This window comes from Hemiscyllium ocellatum, chromosome 8, assembly GCF_020745735.1.
Source record: "Hemiscyllium ocellatum isolate sHemOce1 chromosome 8, sHemOce1.pat.X.cur, whole genome shotgun sequence".
NCBI classification, from domain to species: Eukaryota; Metazoa; Chordata; class Chondrichthyes; order Orectolobiformes; family Hemiscylliidae; genus Hemiscyllium; species Hemiscyllium ocellatum.
This window is the reverse complement of record NC_083408.1, coordinates 32,539,736-32,558,767: the sequence shown is the minus strand read 5'-3', so window position 1 is coordinate 32,558,767 and position 19,032 is coordinate 32,539,736. Positions and strand designations below refer to the sequence as shown.

Sequence of the window (19,032 nt, the reverse complement as noted above, 5' to 3'; positions counted from 1 at the left end):
ATGCTGCGAAATAATGATAGTATCAGGAGTCACTTAAAGGTGTGCTGACACTCTGACTGTGAGATCCAACACAGCAAACAGACAGGGAAATCCAGACCATGTTCCTCTGCTTTGAAGTGTGTGTGACCCATTAAAGTTGTGACTGAAACGTGTGCTGGGACCTTGGAGATTGGTCACCAGGGCTACATGTTGACAAAGCCATTATGCCCCTGGAACTGCAGTTAATGTAAAAAAGAGTTAAGGAAGACCACTGGGGGCATTTTCACTTAATGCTGCCAGTGCTTACATGTGCATACACAGATGGGAACACTGAGCACATCCACAGTCACTGATACAGTGCCAGTGCAGTCACAATGTTTACACCTTCCATACCCTTAATATGTGCATAAATGATACTCTCTCCTCTTCTCAGTACATGTAGTGACTGTTTATCATTCAAATAGCGTGAGATTAAATCACAAATCTAACACGCTGCAACTGACCAATGAAACACCACTGTCAAGACTTTGTGATATAAATAGCACATTTCATGTTTTCTAGATAAGCACAACCACGAATGTTAGAAGTGATTTAAAGGACGGCATAACCTTAGCATAACCTAGAAAAATGGATACTCAGGGGTGAGTTACTGACTGGAATCTATTGGAGAGGTTCAAATGGTTTATATATAGAATACAGGTAGTTCTGCCATTTCAGCAGCGCGATTTGGCTATACCGTTGCTGAAGAATTAATGGATGGTATTTTCGCGAATGCTTACGTCCGATGGCAATAGTGCGATTCTAGCAGGGATTGGTTTGCACACTTCATTCTGCACATGTGCAGATGTGAGCGCCAAAGTCTCTGTGCCGTTCTGCACGTGTGCAGTTGTCAGCTACCAACGGAGCAGCTTTGTTCCATTATTTCAACCTTCATTCAGGCTGTGCTATACTTTGCGATAAACTTTTGGGTGATTTTTGAACGATTTTTGGGTGATATTTTTTGCTGGCCTGCTCCAGCCCCACTTTTCCCATAGGCCATAGGCCCCATTATTTCTATTAAGCGAGGTTTCACTGGAACGCAACTATGGCGTTATAGGAAAACTATCTGTAATGGATACCCGGGAGTGAGTTACAAACTGGAATCTAATCGAGGGGTTCAGATAGATTCTATATAGAATAACGGATACCCAGGAATGAGTTACAGACTGGGATGTAATCAAGGGGTTCAGATTTTTTTAATATAGAATATTGGATACCGGGAGTGAGATACATACTGTAAGGCTTGGGGCTGACTGTAGAATTCTCTGCCCCAGGGAGTAATGGGAGTTATGTCACTTCTGTGAGTTTAAGATTTTCTCTTTAATGAAAGGTATTAAATTAAATTGCGTTGGCTAATCAAGACTTGCTCACAAGGGGAAACATCGTTTCAGAATCCATGATACTGTTGAAACACTCCAGGATCTTACACGTTTCAATAAGATCTGCTCTCTTTCTTCAAATCTACAATGGACGCAGAACTCACATCCTGAATCCTTCCTCCCAAGACAGTACCTTATCCCAGGAATCAATCAAGTGAACTTTCTCAGCACTACTACTGATAACACATTTATATCCTTCCGTCAATAAGACCAAAGCTGCACACAGGACTGGAGACGTGGTCTCACCAATGCTGCGTGCAAGTGTAGCAAAACAGCCTTACTCTTATATTCCATTCCCTCTGTAGTAAATGTCATGACTCCATTTGTCTTCCCAGTCACTGTATGAGGCTCTTTCCCAGGGTTGAGGGGTCAGTTACGAGGGGGACACAGATTCAAGGTGCAAGGGGGGGGGGTGGAGTTTAAAAGAGATGAATGAGGCACATTTTTCACACAAAGGGTGGTGAGTGCCTGGAATGTGCTGCCAGAGGACATGATGGAAGCTGAAATGACAGCAGCATTCAGGAAACACCTGGACGAATACATGAATAGGAAGGGAATGGAGGGATACAGATTCTGTAAGTGAAGAGCGTTTAGTATGGAAGGCCGAAGGGTCTGTTCCCGCGCTGTATTGTTCTTCATTCTAAAACTTGCTGCAACTGCATTCTACCTTTTTCTGATTCATGTGCCAGATCACCAGATCCTTCTGGGTCACAACGTTCTGCAGGCTCTCTCCATTTCAAATAATATGCTCCTTTTCTGTTCTTCCTGCCTAAACTGGCTAAGTGCATGTTTCTAACAGTAGACTGCATGTGCCAGATTTTTTCCCGTTGACTTAACTTCTGCAGATTCCTATAACCACTTCCTGTTCCAATCTATCTCTTTTTGTGATCAGCAAAATTAGCAACCATTCCTTTGGTCCTTTTATCCAATCTGTTGATGCAGATATATAGGGGACAGCAAAGAAGGTTACCTCAGATTACAATGGGATCTTGATCAGATGGGCCAGTGGGCTGAGGAGTGGCAGATGGAGTTTAACTCAGATAAATGCAAAGTGCTGCACTTTGGAAAAGCAAATCAGAGCAGGACTTAATGTTAAGGATATGGGGAGTGTTGCTGAACAAAGAGACCTTGGAGTGCAGGCTCATAGCTCCTTGAAACTAGAGTCGCAGATAGATAGGATAGTGAAGAAGGCATTTGGTATGCTTTCCTTTATTGGTCAGAGCATTGAGTACAGGAGTTGGGAGGTCATGTTGCGGCTGTACAGGATGTTGGTCCAGCCACATTTGGAATATTGTTTGCAATTCTGGTCCCCTTTCTATCAGAAGGATGTTGTGAAACTTGAAAGGGTTCAGAAATGATTTCCAAGGATGTTGCCAGGCTTGGAGGGTTTGAGCTACAGGGAGAGGCTGAACAGGCTGGGACTGTTTTCTCTGGAGCATCGGAAGCTGAGGGGTGACCTTATAGAGGTTTATAAAACCATGAGGGGCATGGATAGGATAAATAGACAAAGTCTTTTCCCTGGGGCAGGGGAGTCCAGAACTAGGGGGACTAGGTTTAGGGTGAGAGAAAAAAGATTTAAAAGGGACATAAGGGGCACTTTTTACGTGCAGAGGATGGTGCATGTCTGGAATGAGCTGCTAGAGGAAGTGGTGGACGCTGGTGCAGTTCAGCATTTAAAATGGATGGGTATATGAATAGGAAGGGTTTAGAGGGATATGGGCCAAGTGCTGGCAAATGGGACGAGGTGAGGTTCGGATTTCTGGTTGGCATGGACGAATTGGACTGAAGAGTCTGTTTCTGTGCTGTACACCTCTATGAATTTGATTTAATGAGATTGTAGTTGGTTGAGAATAGAGCACTGACCTCTGTGGCACTCTGCTAGCTACATCATGCCGTGAAAATGATTCATTTATTCTTACTTTGTTTCCTGCTAGCCAACCAGGAACCTCTCTGCTCATAATGTGTCGCAGCATAGACATCATGTCCATCATAATTCCTTCAGGTTTCTCTTCCTTTTAACAAATAACTTCCAAGTTAAAAATGCAATGATACTTGGTAACCAGAAAAAGACCCATCCCTGTCATGGGACAATCTGTATGTTTGGAGGGGTTTGGAAAATTAGAAACTGTTTTATTTATTTACAATGTTTTAGAACCAGCGGTTCACTAGAGACTCTCACTGATGATGTTACCTAGTATGGTGACCAAACCCCTGGAAACAAACCTTCCGGCTCAGCGAGCGAACTTACATCCATATCGTCAACCTGAGCTACAAATCTTCTCAAAAACTTGTTTAGAATTGTATGCCAGTTCATTAAGGAGACTCCGTTAAGCTACAAAAGTAGTTATGTCCCAAACTTTGACATAAACCTGAACTAAATTTATCATACTTGCCATATGGGACACACTGCTCTCACAGAGATTAATTAATTAAGCTTCTATTTGATTTTAAATTGAAATAATTTCAGTAATTAAGAGTAAGAAATAATTTATTTCTTAAATGGGAAGAACAGCAGATGTTGATTAGGGAGTTATAAAATGACTTGTCTGATTGGAACGATATTGTCATTTATAAGAGCAATATTAAGAGCAATGATACTGATCATGGTTCATTACTGTTAGCAATATTACAGGCCAGTAGTACCAGGGGACGTAAGATTGGAGACCAGTATAGTTGAAGACCTCTGCCATGAAAAGGTCAACAATATCAGCCACAGTAATATAAGAGATCGGAAGCCAGAATATTAGAGGCTGCTACAGCTAGGGGACTGCAGAAATATCAGTGACTCGCAATATTAAAGGACAGTAATATTAAATACATTTGTAATATTCAAAACTAGATGTGAAGGTCTTCAGTAATAGTTTGCAAAGAAATATCTCCAGCCAGTAATATTACAAACCAATAATATTTGGACTGCAGTAATATCAGAGGCTAATATATTAGTGACCATTAATATTAGAATATTGCAGGTGAACAATATTTGAGACCAGTGATAGATACCAGTAATATTAGAGATCAGTGCTATGCAAAACCAGTATTAGACACCAGTAATATTAGTGGTTTTAGTAAAATTGGAGACCAGTAACTTTAAAGACACCTGTAGCATGGCATGGTGTCTCAGTGGTTAGCACTGCTGCCTCACAGTGCCAGGGACACAGGTTTGATTCCACCCTCAGGGAACTGGTTGTGTGCAGTTTGCGCACTCTCTGCGTGGGTTTCCTCCCACAGTCCAAAGATGTGCACATTAGTCGGATTGGCTATACTAAGTTGCTTGTGGTGTGCTGGCTGGGTGGATGAGCCATGGGAATTACAGGTCAGGTTGTGGGTGTGTGTGGGAAAGGTCTTCAGAGGGTTGGTCTGGACTTGATGGACTGAATAGCCTACTTCCACTCTGTAGGGATGCTATATATCTGCATTGGTGATATCAATCAATTAGAAGTTTCAGTCTCCCCATTAAAAAAAAATCATTGTCAGTGAAATGTTTCTTTAGTTGGGACTGGATAGCAGAGGAAGCATTATTTCTTCTGGTTTCTCAAGTTGAATTTGCTTGTTGAAATGTTGCCTTTGACTTTTTTCTGCTGTTGCTTCCCAGAACAGTGAGCACCACTGTAGAGATGACACATTAAACTCATCAGCAGGAGATTCTGCTGAGACAAGGTGTCACTAAGTGCTTCACTTTAGCTTTGCATGAGTCAGCAGTTGTACAGCATTCTCGTTTTACTTCATTAAGTTGGAGACATCATATGGCACCTTCCCTGTCTGGCAATACTTTACCCTATCTGTAATAGCGAGACCAATTATATTCATTACTAAAATATTCCTGCATGGTTTGTCGCCATTTTTGTAACATTGAGACATGGTTAAATTGAGCAGCCTCAGTCGTAGCATCTTCATGTTGGCAGTGGTGCAGCAACATTATTAAGATGCCTCTTCCCCATCTCCCTGTGTGAACAGTGAGATCCAATTAGCCTCAATACTGAGCCTCCCCAGCCCACAAGCTATTCTGTCACTGTCTACGGATCTAGGTTAGTTAGCTGTCCCAGTTTGTCGGTCTGTCAGTGAGACAGTGCTGAGGATGAAAGTAGTTTCCCATGCCCTGTCACCTTCTTGTCTGTGTTAAAGAATCCTGCATTTAAACAGAAGCAGTGACAACCTTCCAGAGATACTTTGGCGCTGATCACTCTTGTGGTAACTGTGGACTGCAGCTATTTATAAATCTCTGTGACTTCCAATGAAAATTTAACTGGAGTAGAAGGATTTTAGCTGGGTAAAACTGGTCGTGTGTGGTAGCCTGAGGTGCTTTGAAAGGTCCCACAGGGAAAGGAAATGTGAGCATTCAATCATTGTATAACGATGTCTCAGGTCGTCCATGCTATGGGATTCCAGTGATCAAATCTTCTTAAGATTTGGCACCAATACAAATAAAGCAGTTCATTTTAATAGCGTCTTCCACAATTTCAGGAGGATCCAAAGTGTTCCCGTAAGGGAAGATGGCAGAACAGTTGGAATGTGCCTGGTAATCCAGTGGCCCACGTTAACACCCTGTGGACATGGAGGCCAAATCTCTCCACAGCATCAGGTGGCATCTAAATTCTCTCAATAAAACAGGGACTTAAAAACTGCTCTCAGTGAATGTGACCCACGAAGCTGTCACTCGGTGGGTTTGGAAACCCATCCGGTTCACCAGTCCCCTTCCTTTAGGGAAGGAAATCTGCTGATGTCACCTGGCCAGGACCGACATGTGATTCCACATCCAGAGCTATACAGTTGACCGATGACAGGGCCTCAAGACCAACAGAGGTGGCACAGTGGGTCAGTGGTTAGCACTGCTATCTTACAGTGCCAGGGACCCAGGTTTGACTTCACCCTCTGGTGACTCTCCGTGTGGAGTTTGCTCATTCTCCTTGCATCAGCGTGAGTTTCCTCCGGGCGCTCTGGTTTTCTCCCGCAGTCCAAAGATGTGCCGGTTCGGTGGATTGGCCATGCTAAATTGCCCAGAGAGTCCAGGGATGTGTTACGTCAAGTGGATTGGCAATGCTGAAATGCCCATAATGCCCAGGGATGTGCAGGTTGGGTGGGTTAGCCCAGGGGAAATGCTAGGGTACAGGGATATGGGGGGGGGGTCTGAGTGGGATGCTCTTCAAAAGGTTGGTGTGGATCCGATGAGCTGAATGGCCTGCTTCCACAGCATAGGGATTCTTTGATGAACTGTGACTTTATTGAAAACTGGCTCCAAGATTGGACCCCCCCGCCCCCCTCCCCGGATCTGTGGCCCTGTGGTAGAGGCCACGTGGTTACAGTAAGCCAGGAGTCACATTGGTGTACCGTTCCCTTTTAGCCCAAACATGACTTTGAACTACCCTCTGGAATGGTGTGGGAAATCATTTAGTTCAAGAGCAATTAGGCATAGGCAACAAATGCTGGTCTGACCAATGATGTCAACATCCTGTGAAAGAGTTAGAAAACAATTAAATATCTTTGAAGTGTAATCGCTGTTGAAATAGTACTTTGTATGTACGTATCATGCTTAATGTAATAGAATGGCCTTCACATTCTCACAGGGTTGTCATGAAACAGAAAGTAATAGCAAGACAATACTAGACCAGGTGATAACTTAGTCAAGAGAGGTATGTGTTAAGGAGATGTGGGAAGAGAATTCCAGAGTTTGAGGTCTACATTACCAAAGGTGAGGCCAGCAGCGATTAAAATCAATGTGCTCAAGATGGAAGCATCAGAAATTCCAGAGGGTTATAGGGCTACAGGGATGGGGCGGAGTGAGGCTATGGAGGGACTTGAAGAAGGATGAGAATTTTAAAACTAGATGTTGCTTGAGCCAGCGCCGGTCAGTGAGTGCAGAGACGATAGGCAAATGGCACTAGTCACGAGCTAAGTCACAGGCAGCAGGGTTCAGGGTGACCTTGAGTTTACAGAGAGGCTGGAATGTTGTAGAGCAGCCAAAAGTGAATTGGAAAATGGTCACGTGCAAAGGTAAGAAAGGCCTGAAAGAGGAGTGAGGTCAGCTAAGGCAGCGAAAGAAAGGAGTGGCATTCTTTGAATGAAGGGACCAGTGACACTTTTATTGTCACAATCCTCCCATTGTGAGGCCTCCCAGTTATCACTGGGTTAATACCAATAACCCAACTTTCATTAGTTTTATGTTTATTCATTGAATGTAGGCATTGCTGGCGAAAGAGATATTTACTTTTCCCTCATAATTGTCCCAAAGCTGAGTGGGTTGCTGGGTCATTACATGGTGCAGTTAAGAGTCAGCCATATTGCTGTTATGCTGGAGTCACATATAGACCCGAATGGGTAAGGGTGGCAGATTCCCTTCCCGAATCGACATCAGTGAACCAGTCACTGAGACTAGTTTTATCTTGCAGTTTTCTTCAGTGAAGAACGACCAGGTCCCCAAAGCATTAGCCTCAGCCTCTGGACTAACGAGCTCAGTAACATTACCACCGCGCCACCATTCAACCAAAGTTGCCCCCTTCGGGGTATCAGTTCATGGCAGGGTGGGAAAACTGTGCTTGGGATCCCCATCTGCCACTCCCCTGCCTAAGTAAACGCCCTCTCCCAAAACTACCACTGAGACAGCAGCAAGTTCCACCTCATGAGTCCTGGATCTACCATTGGTGGGTATATCTTTCCAGCATCATCTTCCCTTTTCTCTTTGACTTTGCTGCAGTTTCCATGGTCTCTAATTCACCCTGGCATGTTAGATTCAAATCCATTTCCCTTCCTAATCTATTGCAATGTGTATGAGTCTGACAGTGGTCCAGAGACCCAGATAATGTTCTAGGGACATGGTTCAAATCCCTGTTATGGCCGACAGTAGAATTTAAACTTGATTAAAAATCTTGAATTAAGTACCTAAAGTTGACCATGAAACTATTGTTGATTGTTAGGAAAAATGCATCAGGTTCACTAATGTCCTTTAGGGAAGGGAACTGCCATCCTTTCCTGGTCTGGTCCACATGTAACTGCAGACTCACAGCAATGTGGTTGATTGTTAACAGCCCTCTGGGCAATTAGGGATGGGCATTAAATGCTGGCCTGGCCACATCCCATTACTGAAAAAATCGTGATGGAGCAAATCCAAGTCACCCACTCCCAAAATGTACAATTTCACTGGACTGAACTTGTTCTCATCTATATTAGATTTGTGAGAACAATCCATTGACATTCCTGATGCAGTAAACAAGCACTTTCTCATACTTTTCCGCATCAGGAGAGTTCCACTGGACTAAACTCTAGTCACACTCACACATTACGTTGGACTCATCTGGAGCAAACGTGTTCTCTTATGTTGAATTCCAGTAAGCTCAGATCCATTGTATCAACTCCCATTATATAGATTTACTTGGATCAAACATTTTCCCACTCCAGCCTAATACATTCAGTTGCAGTCGGTCAAGGTACTTCCCACTCGCTGCCCTGATATTAGATTCCCTTGGGATAACTTGTGATGGTTAGCGTATTTGATACTCTTGCTGACTAGACTTTAGTGAAGGATATACTTTATATTAGATTACTTACAGTGTGAAAACAGGCCCTTCGGCCCAACAAGTCCACACCGACCCACTGAAGCGCAACCCACCCATACCCCTACATTTACCCCTTATCCAACACTATGGGCAATTTAGCATGGCCAATTCACCTGACCCACACATCTTTGGACTGTGGGAGGAAACCGGAGCACCCGGAGGAAACCCACGTAGACACGGGGAGAGCGTGCAAACTATATACATTTGCTCTCACCCAAATTCTTTAATATTAATGGGCTAGTCTTTTACTGAATTCCTGCTGTCCTGGAACTATAATCTAAAAATAATATTAATCTCCAAGATTAATATTTTGGTAATGTCAAAATCACTTCTTTTAACATTTCTGATATTTTTGTAAGGTTTGTATTAATATTCTTTGAGCTGTTTTTGCTTTGAGTCATTCCCTAAATACAGGTAAACAGCCATGTACTTTTTGAAAATCTTATTTGTTTCATGTAAGCCCTGACTCCTAATGTAAACTCTAATTAAAACTGAAAGAGCTGCCGATGTTGTGAATCAGAAACAAAAAGAGAGGTTGCTGGAAAAGCTCAGTAGGTCTGCCAACATCTATGAAGAGAAATCAGAGTTAACATTTCTGGTCAGGTGACCCTTTCTCTGAACTCAGGTCAAATGTTCTGAGGAAGGGTCACCTGACCCAAAACGTTAATTCTGATTTCTCTTCACAGATGTTGGCAGACCTACTGAGCTTTGCCAGCAACCTCTGTTCTTGTTCCTAACATAAACTCGTTGCTTTATCTCTTTCTTTGTTGTGGGTTTGCTGCAGTTTTTGTGATTTTCCCTGAAGCGTCGGAGGCTGAGGGATGACCTTATAGAGGTTTATAACATCATGAGGGGCAATGATAGAGTAAATAGACAAGGGCTTTTTTTTTCCCCAGGGTAGGGGAATCCAAAACTAGTGGGCATGGGTTTAAGGTGAGAGGGGAAGGATATAAAAGGGAGCTGAGGGGCAACATCTTCACTTAAAGGTTGGTGAATGTATGGAGTAAGTTGCCAAAGGAAGTGGTGGAGGTGGGTACAATTACAACATTTAAAAGGCATTTGGAGGATGAGGGACATGGGCCAAATGCTGACAATAGGATTCAATTAGTTTAGGAATCTGGTTAGCATGGACGAGTTGGACAGAAGGGTCTGCTTCTGTGCTATACAACTCTGTGACACTTATCACTCAGTGATTCACCCACTCTCAATTATTAGGATTGCATTGTACTTTGTTATACTGCCTCAGTTATGTTAAATCGATATCATATAAGTTCAGGTTTAGCAGGGGTATTGTGTCCTACACTGAATACCACATTTAGGGAGAGGGAGAGGGAATTAAAGCGAATGCAGAAAGAATTGCTGTGAGGTGCAGACTGATCTGGATGTCCCAGTGCATGGATAGCATGAGGTTAGTATGTAGCAAGGTACAACAAGTAATCAGGAAAGCTAGTAGAATGTCATCATTTGTTGTGAAGGGAACTGAACATAAAGGTAGGGAGGTGAGGGTCTGTTACACAGGGCACACTTGAGATTGTATCTGGTGTACTATGGTCAAGTTCTTTCAGGGAAGGATTGGTGGCAGTTCAAAGGAGATTTACAAGGCGAATACCTAAAATAATGGAGTGGTGTCTTGTAAGGAAAGGTTGGACAGGCTAGGCTTGCACCCGCTGAAGTATGAAGACTAATAGGTGTCTTCATGTGAAACATATGAGTTGTTGAGGTGTCTTGACAGGATAAATGGAAGGATGTTTCCTCTTGTGGGAGAGTCTAGAACTAGGGGTCATGGTTAAAAATTAGGGGCCATCCGTTTAAAGTAGAGAAGAACCAAAATGTTTAATCACAGAGGGCCATGGGTCTTTGAGACTTCCTCCTGAAAAAGTGTCTTTGAATATTTTTGCGACAGGGGTAGATAGACTTTCGACAAGCGAGGGGATTAAAGGTTATCAGGAGTAGGCAGAAATGTGGATTTGAGATTGCAATCAGAGTAGTCATGATCGTATTTAATGACAAGCACGTTCGAGGGGCTGAATGGCCTTCTGCTCCTGGTTTATGTGTTCACATGAGTCACAAGAGTAGCTCCTGGGATGGAATGATCACAGCAAGCTACTGCCATTACAGACAACAGTTAGAGGGCACAGATTTAATTTTTAGATTGAAGGAACAACACAGAACAACATTTTTTAAACAAAGCGAGTGATTAGGATCTGAAGTGCACTGCCCGAGAGTGTGGTGAGGATCCCGTCAATTGAGGTTTCCAGAAGGGAATGGGATCATTGTGTGGGAAAAACAAGAAGGTGCCAGTTACTGTAAGAAGACAGCGGATAGTGGGGCCTTAGACACATGACTCCTTCAGAGAGCCAGCACAGGCACAATGGAGTGAACGGCCATATTCCATGCTGTGACCATTCAGTGATTCCACCTTCAATCCTGACACTGAATTTGTTTGTCTTCTTCCGTTTCAGGTGTGTGGTTGTACTCTTTAATCCCAAGAAGAACAAGCAGCACCATATACTAAATGGATCAAGGTAGGACATTGTCACCTACCTGTATGTAAGGATCAATGTAAGGACCTAATCACATCCTTCTAATTGATGTCAGTTCACTGAGGGGAAGCATTTGGTAGTAAATTCAACACACTCAGTGGACAGTTAAAGTGAGTAAAGGGATAGGACTATGACATTATGGAGCCATTGCATGACACCCAATGCCTTTGCTGGCAGGAGTGAATTTGTCCTTTTAACTCCAGAGTTTGGGGGGGTGCAGGGAGATAACAAAGTGGAGAATAGAGAAGGGCATCAGCAGTAGGAGAAGAGGGAATATACCTTTGTCTGGAACCAGTCCAGGAGATCACTTGAGCCATGTGTTATCTGTAATGCCTATTATCATTTATGTGATGGGATCTGATTTTAGCCTTCACTTCTTTCAGGAAAACCATCACAGCAGTGGCCTTTTCTCCAGATGGCAAATACCTGGTCACGGGTGAGGTGAGTTTCATGACCAAGTCCTTCTGCCCAGTTCCTACAATTTGTTCCTTGTGCCCTTGGCATGAATATAAGATAAACACTGATAAATCTAGCAGTAAGTTCACTTAAGGGCAAGCTAGGTAGGCAAATGATGGAGGGCAGGAGGCAATGGCCCAGTATTATTGCTAGACTATTAATTCTGAGATCCAGAAAATGTTCTGGGGACATGGGTTTGAATCCTGCCAAGAAAGCTGATTGATATTGAATTCAAGAAAGTTCTGGAATCACGCAACTCTACAGCGTGGAAACAGGTCCTTTGGCCCAACCCGTCTGCACTAACCCTCCAAAGAGCATTCCACCCAAACCTATTACTCTACATTTACCTGTCCTACACATACATCCCTGAACGCTATGGGCAATTGAGCATGGCCAATTCACCTGACCTGCACATCTTTGGATTGTGGGAGGAAATCAGAGCACCCGGAGGAAACCCACGCAGACACGGGGAGAATGTGCAAACTCCACACAAACAGTTGCCTGAGGCTGGAATTGAACCCGGCTCCTTGGTGCTGTGAGGCAGCAGTGCTAACCACTGTGCTGCCCATACTGACCGAGGCGGCGCAGTGGAATCAAGGGTCTAATGATGGCCATGAAATCATTCTCAATTGTTAGGGGGAAACCCGTCTAGTTCACTAATGTCCTTCATGAAAGGAAAATGCCATCCTTACCTGGACTGACCTACGTGTGACTGCAGACCCACAGTAATGTGGTTGACTGCGAACTGCCCTCTGGGCAATTAGGGATGGCCTAGCCAGTGATGCCCACATCCTGTGAATGAATGAATAAAAGATAGAGATTATAACATTTGGATGGGTAAATGCATAGGAAGGGTTAGGAGGGATATGGGTCAGGTGCTGGCAGGTGGGACTAGATTGGGTTGGGATATCTGGTCGGCATGGACAGGTTGGACAGAAGGGTCTGTTTCCATGCTGTACATCTCTGTGACTCTATGACTCTATTATGTTGGTAGAGTCCAATGGAATAATGATGCAGTGGTCATCTAGGAAACCCAGCTAAACGGCACAAGGTTCATATCCCACTAAGGCAGCTGGTGGAATTTGAATTCAATCAATAAAGGAAAAATGAGGAGGGGTATAACTATTCTCAGTATTGGTGACCATGAAACTGATTTTTGAAGGAAACCACCCTGTTTACTAATGCAAGAATACCCTAGATATGACTGAGATATGAAGTAATGATTCCAGATGCATAGAGCAGTGTGGTCGACTCTTAACTACCCTCTGAAAAGGCCTAGCAACCTAGGCCTGGCAACCTAGGCCTAGCAACCCAGGCCTAGCAACCTAGCAAGGGCAGTTATGGATAGGAAATAATTGCTGGCCATGCCCCATTAAACCTACATGCCATGAAAGGAAAAAGAACAGGAGGAGGGTGAGGGGCTGTCTCCTGTGAATTGGATAGGGCAAATGGCCTGCTTCCTTGCTGCAAATTTAAAGTAACTCTAATCCTGACCCCTGATCCTTGCTTCAGAAAATGGCGGCCCACCACCAAGTCCAATAAGGGTTGGACAATAAAAGCCAGCCCAGCCAATGATACCCACATCCCACAGACTCACAAATGAAATACGAATTTCAAAATGTTTTCAGTTTAAATGGAATTCCTCATCAAAAAGGCACAGAATTAATTACAATAAATTGAAATTGATCCTGATTCAAGATACTTCTATCATCCTGTTTATACTTTGTAAAAGAAAATGCTGATGCAGCCCACGCTAAATTTAACCATCTGGTCCCATTTAAAGAGGTGGCAACTGAGGTTTAGAACATTTCCTGTGAGGATAAGATGTTGCCTTGGAAACCAAGGACTTCCTGCTGCAAACAATTCTACAATATCATTATTTTTCAATATCAAATGTCGCAATGACTATCTGTGAAATTATCCCACAAACACCCGGTCTAAATTCTCCCCATCGCTAAATGAAGGAGGAGATTGACTATTTCAAAGGTTTAAGCAGATGTAAAGTAATGTAGAGGCTGGAAATCTGAGATTGAAAGAGGGACTTGCTTGATAGGTTGGGCAGCACCGATGGAGAGAGAAGCTGCTAATGTTGTAGGTCCAGAGACATTCAGTCCTGTTCAAACAGTAATGTCAGACTTGAGTTTCCAGTCCTATACACAGGTGCGGATATCGGGAAATGCCCAGTCTCAGCCTTCCTGCCTTAGGGGTATATTTGCTTGCTTCGGCTGGATTTTCATTCCGGAAGGCAGGAGGGGTGGGTGATGGGTGGAATTTGGCTCCTGCACTCCCCCAGAAGGAGTTAGGAGGGCTGCTATTTTTGATGACGTGAGCTGCTTAGATTCCCCAACATTGTGCTCCGGGGATTTTGCCCCAGTTGTAATAATGACAGTCGAGCAAACAAGCATTCTTCCAACTGTCAGTCCTCATACCCCCATTCTTCATCCGTCCTCGTGTACTGTGCTACCCAACCCTTGTATCCTCCTTACAAACTTATACACCACGACCCACAGGCTGGGATGGCGGGGGCACTGTTTACAAAGAAGGCTGGAGGCAATCTGGAACTGTCTTTTGCGCAAGTATTAACATCCCAGAACCATGATTAAGATTATTAGGTTGGTATATAACTGCAGATATCAGTTGAATCATATTTCTAGACTTGAAATCCAGTTAATCAAACAAAACGCAGATAGATTGCAGGGCAGGTGATGTGTTGCAGCTGTAGTGTGTGCAAGCTACTGGATGCCTGTGTGATCCACAGTAACCACATCCGCAGTAGGTGGCTGCAGCTTGAGGCACTTTGCCTAAGAACTCTGGACACTGCGAAGCATCATGGAGGTGGAAGTTCCATGGACACGTGATTTGAGGAGGCAGCCACACCCTTAAGTTGAGGTACTTCTGATTCGTTCTGTGGTCAGGGCCGAGAGGATGTGACTGAATGAGAATGAGAATGAGAATAAAGCGGCAATGAAGGTGCTCCTGCAGTTGAGCAGCAGATTCAATATTCTTGCAGCCTGTGTCGTCGAGAGCAGAGAATACAAGGAGAATGAGCACCCCGTGGTGCAGGGGGCTATTCAAGTGAGGAATGAACAGGAATATAGCTGCAGAACAGTATAGGTTGGGGAGTACTTTTCAGGGCTGGAGATGAACTTGGTTTGGAGGGGATTGACCCAATTGCTATGGGTCATGTGGGTGCTGTTATGTCTCACAGGAGTAGCACACTGGAAATCAAGCCCTTCTACTCCAGGAGGCATTACAAAAGCTAAAGATTTTATTAAAACACGCACAATTCCCCAAAAAAGAAGTTCTCCTGAGAGAGCATGAGTAGCTAAATTACAAGGGTAATCATCTCTGGATTATTACCTGCGCCATGAGCAAATTGACATTTTATAAATAAAGTCAGGGATTTGAATATGTAACTCAAAGATTAGTGTGGGAGAAATGGGTTTTGATTTGTGAAAATTAGCTTTAAAGTAATCGAAAGGAGGGAGGTTTAGACAAAGATAAAAGACCATTGAAAGTTATATCAATGTACTGGTATTCATAACAAGGCTGAAGAAAGAAGGTTGAGAGGTGACTTAATAGAGATGTACAAGATATCGAGGGTTAGATAGGGTGGACAAGCATGGGGAAGGCAAACATGAGGGGACACAGCTTTAAAGTGAGGGGAGACAGGTATAAGACAGATGTCAGAGGTAGTTTCTTTACTCAGAGAGTAGTAAGGATGTGGAATGCATTGGTAGATTTGCCAAGTTTAAGTTCATTTAAGTCTTCATTGGACAGGCATATGGATGTAAATGGAATAGTGTAGATGGATGGGCTTCAGATTAGTAAGACAGGGCGGCGCAACATCGAGGGCCGAAGGACCTGTACTGCGCTGTAATGTTCTATGTTTTATGTTCTAACAGTGATGCAAATAGAGTTAAATGGTTTAGATCTAATTACCATTACAGATACATGGTTATAAAGTGCCCAAGGTCAAGAAATAAAGTGCACGACAATGCAACAAGACAGGCAGAATGGAAAAGGAGGAGAATTAGCCTTTATGGCAAAGGATAGCATAACAACAATCCACATGAAGTTTGAAAATGACATACTTAAATCACAAGCAAGAAACTTAAACTTAAACAATGCCAGTTAGACAGATATGAGGGGAGGACTAGCTAAGGTTAATTGGCTGAATGAAACAAAAGGTATAATGGTGAATAAACAGAGAAAAATATTTGAAGAAATAGTTCAAACTGTTCAACAAAAATACATTCCATTGTAAAACAGAAACTCCACAAGAAAGATCTATCAGTGGCTCAATCAGAAAGTTAAGAGTAATATTCGATTTAAAGAAGTGACTTATAATGTTGAAAAGCACAGCAGCAAATCTGAGATTTGGATTGTTTTAGAAATCAGCAGGTGACCACCAAATGATTTGATGAATTGGGAAACAATAGAAATGAAGTAAATTATCCAGGAATATGAAACATATTGTAAGTATTATAAAAAGGAAGAGAGTTGCTAAAATATGTATTTTAGAAGAGGAGACAAGAGAAATTATCATGGAGAATGAGGATATGGCAGAGACATTGAAGAAGTATTTTGTGCCTATCTTTAGAATAGATGACATATGTTTGAAATCAAAGATAAATGGTAACCTAGGGACTGATAAAGTGAACAAATTAATTGAATTAATATTAGCAGAGTACTGGAGAAACTTGAGGCACTAAAATAAGACAAATCCCTCATATCTAATAGCATACCTCATAGGATTCTAAAAGCAAGAGCTACAGAGATAATGGATACTCTGGCTGTGATTTTCCGAAGTTCTCTAGATTCTAGAATGTTCCCAGCAGATAGGAAATGAGCAAATAAAGCATCGCTATTAAAGAAAGGAGAGAGAGGGAATAAAAACTGGGAAGCATAGGCCAGTTAGCCTGACATCAGTCATCTGGAAAGTGCTGGAATCTATCAGTAATAGAATCTATTAGCAAGGCATTTAGAAATATATAGTATGCTTCGAGATAGAGACAAAGTTATAGGAGATATTTTACTACACAGACAAGCCTTTTAATATCAATGAGTTGCAGGATTGAGAGCAAATGTCATTAGAGAGCACAGGAGAGAAGATTGAATGAAACTTGAAGAGAGCTCGAATTTGAGAAATACTTTTCTTTTTGAGCTTGCCAATGGAGAAGTGATAGATCATCAAAGGAAGCCGTTCATCTCATACCTATGTGAATCAATAAAAGACAATTCCAATTAGTACCACTCACTGCCAATTTTTTCTTGACAATTTTATATCCAGTTTCCTTTTAAGAGCAGGTCCCTGTACATGAATATGCGGCACCGCTAATTAACCAGAAATAAACTTTGCTTTGAACGGCTGTTATCGCAGTGATTAACACACGTAGGATTGTTCAGTAAGTCCTGCCCAGTTGCAGAAACACATCAAACATCACCTGTTTCTTTTTGGGTTTTGCAAACTTGGTCTGCTTGAGTACGGATGTCAGATAGACAGAGGAACGTGCTATTTTCTTTTTGATCAGCCAACCATTGGGACGTACTTGGCATTGTACCAGCTCTGAAATTCCGACACGATATTGCTCAGTCATGTGGTGGGCAGAACATCCTTTTGGCCTGATGCCAGTATCCTGTTAGTCGGGAATACCACTCACTGCACAATAGTAGTACCAAACAGCTTGCTCAACTTATTGTTCAGAATTTTGGGAGACCGGCGATTTTTGTTAAGGAATGTGACCACAAAGCTCGCCAAATCCTTCAATAGCGTTCTCACTAACCCCTCTGGTTAAATACACCACAGGCAGAACCTGAGCCCTGATCCCTGCATGGTGGTTATGTTTTGGGCATGATCCAAGGTGGTAACACCTGCGATGTGGTTGGGTGGTTCTCGGTTCTTGGCTCCGTGAGTCAGAAGGTTGTGGGTTCAAATCCAGCTCCAGAGACATCAGTCCATATAATCCTGAGGCTCTAACAGGAAAGAAATATATCAATTAGAAAGAGAGATTGGGGTGTTTGTGGTAAATAAACCGTCCTTTCATCGGGGGCTCTTAAATCTGGTAATGGTGACACTGTCAAGGCACGTGTGGACATGTTGAATAAGTACTTTGTGTCAGTATTTACAGTAGAGGATGGCATTAGAATGATGGGCAGCACAGTGGCTCAGCGGTTAGCACTGCTGCCTCACAGCACCAGGGTCCTGGGTTCGATTCCAGCCTCAGGCGACTGTCTGTGTGGAGTTTGCACATTCTCCCTGTGTCCATGTGGGTTTCCTCCGGGTGCTCCCATTTCATCCCACAGTCCAAAGATGTGCTTGCCAGGTGGCTTGGCTATGGAAAATTGCCTTTGGTGTGCAGGCTAGGTGGATTAGCCATGGGAAATGCAGGGTGATAGGGTGGATCATGGGTGGGATGCTCCTTGGGGGGTCAGTGGAGACTCAATGGGTTGAATGGCCTGCTTCCACACTGTAAGGATTCTATGGTTTTCCCCAGATTTTAAGCAGAAACAGGGAGATAACAAACATAGTAAACAAATTATCAATAAGAATTCAATGATCGATCCCTTGGACCTGTTGAATTCCATCTCAGGCTTATAACAGCCAGTTAGCTGAGCATCAGTGTTTGGGAAATTATGGGTACCAGCGATTGGTGGTAGAGTGAGTGATTACTATGACAGTGTTTAGCAGGTAACAGAGAGCCAGTGTAGGATAGGACAACTGGTGAGGTTGGGGGATTGGGAGGGTTGGAGAATAAGAGAGGAATTAAGGGTTGGAGATTGTGGAAGTTCAGAGAATGGGAGGATCAGGAAGTGGGAAGTGGGTGAGCAGAAAGTGGATTAGGCAGTGAGGCGGAGGGGGATAGACAGACCGGATTGGGTAGAAGTATGATTGGGTGGCAGGAGGGAAGGTGAGCAGGAGATGTGGCTAGCCGATAGGTCGCAGAGCGTGAGGTAAGCTGGCAAGAGTTAGCATATTCCTTTCATATTTTTCAATTGATTTTCAAAATTATTTCACTCACAATAATAGCCCCTACAATGCCCATGGGGAATCCTAGTGAAGTTTGATAACTATGATTTCCCTTGGTA

The 19,032-nt window shown here is 43.2% G+C and overlaps 1 protein-coding gene across 1 annotated transcript in view; it reads left to right on the top strand.

Annotated features, from left to right (window-relative positions):
* The window catches only part of mapkbp1 (mitogen-activated protein kinase binding protein 1), a 197,400-nt gene that overhangs the window by 83,905 nt on the left and 94,463 nt on the right, over positions 1 to 19,032 (top strand). Inside the window, exons 3-4 of the mRNA XM_060828797.1 lie at positions 11,407 to 11,469; positions 11,871 to 11,928. Coding sequence (XP_060684780.1) covers positions 11,407 to 11,469; positions 11,871 to 11,928 — 121 coding nt within the window. The remainder of the gene's footprint in view (positions 1 to 11,406; positions 11,470 to 11,870; positions 11,929 to 19,032) is intronic.